The sequence below is a fragment of the Aphis gossypii genome, chromosome X (genome assembly GCF_020184175.1).
Source record: "Aphis gossypii isolate Hap1 chromosome X, ASM2018417v2, whole genome shotgun sequence".
NCBI classification, from domain to species: domain Eukaryota; kingdom Metazoa; phylum Arthropoda; class Insecta; order Hemiptera; family Aphididae; genus Aphis; species Aphis gossypii.
In genome coordinates, this window is record NC_065533.1 from 45,441,383 (window position 1) to 45,448,914 (window position 7,532).

General features: G+C 23.8%; 1 protein-coding gene across 1 annotated transcript; it reads right to left on the reverse strand.

Moving 5' to 3' along the window:
* Window positions 1-322: 322 nt before the first annotated feature.
* Window positions 323-5,850, reverse strand: LOC114122727 (WD repeat and FYVE domain-containing protein 2). The gene is made up of 8 exons (XM_050206271.1): window positions 5,764-5,850; window positions 4,833-5,107; window positions 2,588-2,729; window positions 2,141-2,367; window positions 1,656-1,895; window positions 1,410-1,515; window positions 782-1,005; window positions 323-711 (listed from the first exon to the last, which is right to left on the reverse strand). The coding sequence occupies exons 2-8, from the start codon at window positions 4,991-4,993 to the stop codon at window positions 576-578; spliced, it is 1,236 nt and encodes a 411-aa protein (XP_050062228.1). The 5' UTR covers window positions 4,994-5,107; window positions 5,764-5,850; the 3' UTR covers window positions 323-575.
* Between the last annotated feature and the right edge of the window lie 1,682 nt (window positions 5,851-7,532).

Here is a 7,532-nt window from a genome sequence, read left to right on the forward strand (position 1 = left end):
TTTTGAAATGCAGTTATGTTTTTACATTTAATACTGACCAAATTACCAAAAAAACACTCCGAATTTTATATTTGAGGGTTGAATGCAAGTTAATTTGATGCTTTAAAGTTAAGTTTTTTTTAGTCAATTACGACACATGGACATATGTGTACATATGAAGTACACTGTGCCTATAAATGTGCAACATACCTATGACTATAAATAAACAATAGATAGGAAATAATAAATAAAAAACAGGTTTTAAATAATTAGTATGCTTAAATTTATTTTTAACTTATTAAATAAAATACCTAATTTACTATATAATAATATTAGGTACAATTCAATTAATTAAAATTATAGGTTTTCAATAATTTATATATATGAATATTTGTTTGTGTTGATATTGTATTATAAACAAATAACATTATCATCCATTAGATATATATATATATATAAATATATATATTTTTAATGTTTAACTAAATTATTTTTATAGTGATAAATGCATAGATATAGGCTCATTTTAAAAGTTTAGGTACAGAAAAGAACCTTAAAAAATTCAATGGTTAAATATATAAATTGCAAATGATAGTTTATAATAGTGTTGACACGTCCCAAATTTTTATAACTCTGTCTTGACCAACTGTCACAACACATTTTCGTTGTAAATCCATTGTAATTGACATTACGCTGTGCTTAGTATCATGGAATGTTGCAAGCGGTGTATGACTAAAAATAAATATATTTGTTAAAACGGGTTATAAAAAATATATATATACATTATTAAAATTAATCTTACTCTATGTTGCTGCTGCAGAATTTACAGACCCTTACTGGAAGCTCAAATCCCATAGATGGTATGGTCGATTGTTCTTGGCTACATTTATCACAAAGAGCACGGCCACATGATCTACAATGATGTTGCCTTGAACCAAATTGTTTGCGTTCAAATATTCCAGTGATATTCCATAAAAATGGTCGGCTACAAGATTCACAGTTATCTGATTCAGCCCAAGTAGGTGTCTACATAAAAATTTAAAAATATATAAATTTAATGAATAGAACAAAACACAATAAAATCTATAAATCATTACTTAATGACATAAATATATGACAAATATTTGTAAAATGTTTATAATGTATTTTATACTAAATTAATGATTAACCCTATACTGCATGATACGTATTTTTTTTTTTTTTGTACATTATAAATGTATCCTTTCATTCTTTTCCTAATAAATAGGTGAACTCAAATTATGAGATTTATCAATTCAAAACTACTTGTAAATTAGAAAAACAATGTTACATAGTAAAATTACAATTTCACAATATATAAATAATTAATAAATGTTAATAAATAAATATTTTGTTTTTATTTAGGAATACTAATTAAAATAGAAAAATGTAAATTTACTTCAAAAACTTACTTCTTTTCTTTCTGCGTTTAAATCCCAAAATACCATGACAGAATCTTCGCCAGCCGATATTAACTGATTTTTGGACGAAACAAATGCCAAGGATGTTACTCGATTTCTAAAATAATGTATAATTATTTTTTTTTTTACTATAGGTTAACTTGCAACTATAATTACAATATAATCATTAATTATTACAAGATTATTCAAGTAATAACAACTTAAAATTGTAAATATTGTTATATTAAAAATACATACGTATGACCATGAAGTTCATAAGCCGTCCCATGACCTCCACCAATATCCCAAATTATAATCAAACGATCATGTCCAGCTGAAAACAAACGTCTTGTTGATGAATCCCAAGTGAGCATTTCAATACAAGCAGTATGGCCAGTCAATGTAGTCACAACTTGTAACCCATCAGCCTTTATGTTAAGCATAGTAATATTCCCAGAGTAATCTCCAACAAAAGCATGAGCTGATTCAGCATCATATCTGATTTTAGGTAATGTAAATACAATTTACTAATATTTTGTACAGTAAACTATAAAAACATTAAGATTTTTACTATTGTTTATACATAAACATATGTGATACAATCACAATTGTATTTATATCCTATAAATATTATTAAATTATTAAACATAATTATGTTTATATGTATAATAACAATTATTTTATTTATAAAGCTACTGAATGCTATTCTGATTATATATGATAATTTTTAATTCAAAGGATACTCTAAAGATGTACACCACGCTGCACACACAAAAGGAGGACCAATTGGGTTGCCATTTTTAGCATTATGATATTGAAATCTTTTATCACGAGATGTACTTAAAATCCATTGTTCCTCAGTACCATCTATGGCTACTTCAGTCCAGATCATTCCAGTTATACGGCCATAATGAGCTAAAATATCACCAACAGGCTCCATGCGATTAAAATCCTCTTCTAAAATAAATTCCTAGTAAAATAAAATAATGTTTTGTTTATTATCAATAGAAAAGAAATAATTATATTAATAACAATTTAAACATTAAAGTGAAAACAATAAATGTATAAAGATAAAAAATATCAAATGTAACACCTAAAAAAATAATTCATAACAATTTAACTATTTAATACAATAAAAAAATGTGTTTTAAATAAACATCTAAAATAATAATTAGCTAAGTTAAACTTACTGATATGGTTCCATTTTCTTGTCCAACAAATAATTGTCTGGATATTGGTCGATAAAATAAATCAACGGCAGGTGATGGCAAATAATTGCATATACTTGGCCAATATTGACCTGAATCTCTTTTTAACCATACTCTAACAGATCTGAAAATATTGATAACTTAATTGATTAGCAAGAATAAATTAATATGAAAATATTATATTACAATAAAAATTTGAATATAATAATAAGAAAATAAACTTTCTAAAGGATATCTACTATAATTTTTTATTTAATTAATATTATTTTTAATATAAATATAAACAACTAGTTGAACCCGTGCACATTGTGGTCTGATAAAAATCCTACCTCTTATATGTCTCCAACTGTGTATTTAATTCGTTAAAATAAATAAAATAAAATTTGATAAATTTAAATTTTTGATGCAACCTAATCTAATAATAATACATTTTTAAAAAAATACTAACATAAATTGTTATTGCATAAGAATATTTTTAAACAATTAATAGGAAAATTAAAATTAATAGCAAATAATGAGTTTATTTTTTGATTAATTTACATCATCTTTATAGTAATAATAGTGATGGAAAAAAAAGAGAAGTAAATAATTTTAACAAGAGTTTTAATGAAATCATTATCAACACTTAGATAAACATACTTTCATCTATTATACAGAAAATATCTATAAATATATGATATTTAAGTTAATGACAATGATAATTTTAAATAGAAATAAAATAATATGTTATCTGATACTTATATTAAATAAGAATCAATTACATTTTAATTATATTATAAATTAATTATTAAAATTATTTAAGATATAAGTACATTTTGAGTTGAAATATTATTTGTCTAATTAATGTGAAAAAGTAATTTTTTTTTTATAAGATACTTTTTTTAAGCAAAGTTATCTTAGTTACAAAAAAATATTAATTAAGTTTCACAAAATCCTAGGATACTTTATAGCTTGTAAAACATAAAAACACTTAAAAATAAATTAGTATAAATTACCTTATTACAGTTGGTATACTTTGTTATGTATACAAAATGTACTAAAATTTATCAATAATAGTGATTAGAATTACAAACGTAATATATGCTTTTTTTATAAATGTTCATGTATTGTTCTAAAGAAGAGGCCTTACTTTGTTCAATATCAAAAACGAGTATTTTGATTTTAAAATAAATTATTTGAATATAAAATCTTATGTCGTAGTGATTTTAATATATTATCATACCATTTTATTTACTTAGGAAATACTAAACATCAGCAATTTAATAAATAATTTTTATTCATAATTAATGAAATAAACATTAGTGTATTACTTATAATACCTTCATATAAATTTTTTTATCTAGGGACAATATCTATTACCATACTTATAGCTATAATAAACTAATTATATTATTCATTACAATCAATTTTTCATAAAAATGTTCCTAAATAATTTATTTTATAGGCTGTCTAACAAAATATTGTAAAAAAGTATACATTCTAAGGAAATATCAGCACACTGTTTTTTTTTTTTAACCCACATGAAACATAACAACATTCGTATTTATCAGAACTTATCATTATTATTAGTTTTGAAAAAAATTGACCAATTATTTAACTTAAAGTTTGTAACATTATAATATAGTAATATTATTTTTAGCAAAAATAATTAAATAAAACATATTATTGAGTTTACTTTGTTAGATTAAATCAGGGCCGTATTACCGCTTAGGTTGTTAAGGCTAAAGCCTAGGGCAGCAAATTTTAACGGTCAAAACAAAATAGCAAATTTTTTTATGGTGTAAATTTATTTCAGCCTATGGGTGACTAAAACCTTAATCCGGCCCTGGAATAAATATTATTAAATTATGAGCCAACGATAACCCTATAATTACAAGTTATAATACATTCTATATTTCTATAGGTACCTAGTTAATTTTATAAGACACTAAATCTACAATATATTAATCTTTACACGCAAGATTTTTAAGGAAGAAATTGGAAATGTATAGATATATAAATCGTTTAAAAATGAATCATTCAAAAAGTTATAAGGCATACCAGCAAAACACATAGCGTACCAGAGTCAGAACTTAGATGCGAGACGATACATAACGACACATATTAACTTTTTCATCTTAAAATGTTTTTCACTTTTTAATAAACCACTTATTCATTAGTAAATATAATATTTAATGTACTATTAAATAAAATGTCAATCAAACTTAATTTAAAATAATAATATTACCGATCACTTGAAACACTGATGACTCCATCAGTTTCAGGAATAATGATGGCTTTGTTTACATTGTCACTGCATCCTTCAAGTTTGGCCAATAATACTGGCTTGCGACTTGAATTAAATTTATCGTTGCTTGAGCTTGGCCCAGGTTTGATTTGAGCTGCCATTTTTCAATCTCACAGTGTTTAAAAATATGATTAACTTTAGTTAAACCTCAAAAATGAACCGCACTTATTGAGTGACGAAAACCTTTACTGTGTTAAGATACACACACCTACAAACTAATTAAATTAAAATATTCAAGAATTTAGTTTTCTTAATAATAATAACTCACACTAAATTGAGTAAATCAAAGAATTACAACAGATTATTGTTTCATACTCTTATCAATATAGATAAAAACGGTCCCGTATTCTACTTATCATATCGTTCAAACAAACGTTTCATACAGAGTGATTTTATGTTTATTAATTATATGAATACGGTAATTATTTTCTAGGAATTAGACAACTGGCAATCTCACTATCTTTATTAACATTTAGTTTTTAAATTTTAAAGACATAATCATATATTATTCGAAATTAAAAATATTAAAATCGTATGTAGTGTGCTGATATTGTGACAAGAAAAAAATCACTCTGTATATAAGTTACGTATCGAACTATCGAAGGGAGGCGGCTTCGAGTTCAGCTAGTTCAGCTGAGCTAAGCTTGGCCTTTCTTTTTTACTTTGTAGTTCCTACTTCCTAGTTATATTTTGTTAAACCTAGCTAATCAAAATATTTAAACTAAACATTATTTTTATTTTACCAATCTACTACCTAGATTAAACATAATCAATAATATGTTGTACTAGAAGTTAGTACGTAATATCATAATTCTTAAGTTATATTACCTATGGTGTTTAAATACTATATTAATGCTTTAATGGTACTTACGTAGTTACGTGCTATTGAGGACATAGACTAGCACGGCGCTCCATACGAAATTAACTGGACTACCGGGTCATGACATATGATTATTGCTTTAACTACCTATTTAATTGACAAGGAAATTGATTAGATAAAAACCATATACCATTTACAACAGATTTCCGAAAAACAGTCTTCTGGTCTAAAAAAAAATTGTATTTACCTACAGACTTAGATAGAACTTACCTTGTTATACTTGATGATTCAGACTATATTTTGGTAGTTTTAAGACTAAATATATTAAATTTTTTTAAACCATTTTAGCGAGTTTTTGGGTTAGTAAAAGCTTTTAAGTGTCGGTACTTACCCTATATCTATATGGCACTGCCTACCTATGTTATAAACTTATAAAGCTGTACTGCTGTAGGTACCTAATAAATTAGAATCGTTAGAACTGTTATTAAAATACATATTTTAGTATTAAGTGTATTATGTTAAAATTAATTAATACTTAAATTGAAAAATTAGTAACTTAATACTATATTTAATTTTTTTTTTTTAATAACTAAAAATTATTATTTTATTGGCCAATGTAACGACTCAGATTAGATCACAAATTAAAATATATCTTTAATTTGTGTTTCAGTGTACAGTGAATCATTAACATAAAAAAATTATATCTAGGATAACATTAAGTTAACAATACGAGAGGGTTATACACATAAAAATCAATTATTACAATGTATGTGAAGTATAATAAATTTATTTTATTAAAAAAAAAAAAATCTAAAACTGATAAGATATCTATACTCTATAAGACAAATTTTTATTAGAATATAAAAATTTGGAGTATTTAAATTTGATTTATTTAGCAGCAACCACTGCAACATAATATAATGTAATTATAAGCAATATGTCACAATTATAAGTGTATTTAGCATATTTTTATTGATTTTACATAATGGCTTTTATAAAGATAAAAAGTGTGTACATGTATGCTGTATTATGTATTATATTATGTACATAATCGATACTCTTTCGCTTCGCATAAAGCAAAAATTAACCATAATTTTTATATTAAATGTGATCTTTGAATCTGTAAAAGAAATTTTAAAATAAGTCTTAATACTTTACAAGATATAATAATCAATATACCTATTAAATAATAATGTCATATTTTATAAATAGATGAAAGCAAAAAAATAAATTAACATACACATTTAATAATTGATATAATATTCAAAGTAAATCACACACGACACACCAAATCCTACATTTGTATGCAAATTGAAAATAAAAATAGGTTATACTAATATCATTAGTTTTTTTAATTTTTTTATTTATTAACTTATAATTTTTTATTCTGAGAACTAGTTCCATTCAGTAGCAAGATAAAAAAATGTATTATGTATGAGCAATAGAAATCTAATTAAATATTAAGTTAATTGAAATATAGAGTATAAAGAAACATGTAATTATACTCAAAAAAAAAAAAAAAAATTAAATTATAAAATAGGATTAAGTATGAAAATTATGGTAGGTATCTAGAAGTTTATTATCAAATAAATTAATTGTATTAAATTGATGAGCTCTAATAGTTCTTAAGTATTTTCAAGCTCAAATATGTTATAAATTAATAAACTACAAACAAAATATCTAAGTTGTTCTATCTTTTCAAATAAAATATATACATATAACAATTACATCAGTCACTAAAATTAACACTAGACATAAAGTAAATCAATTAGTCAAATAAACATAAGGTTCAGAATATCCTTAAGTAACTAATTGATACT

Coding starts and splice junctions, on each gene's coding strand:
- LOC114122727 (XM_050206271.1), bottom strand. CDS start 4,993: ATGGCAGCTCAAATCAAACCTGGGCCAAGCTCAAGCAACGATAAATTT. Junction 2,368..2,587: donor AAGAAAATGGAACCATATCA/GTAAGTTTAACT, acceptor TTATTTTACTAG/GAATTTATTTTAGAAGAGGA. Junction 712..781: donor TTCTGCAGCAGCAACATAGA/GTAAGATTAATT, acceptor ATTTATTTTTAG/TCATACACCGCTTGCAACAT.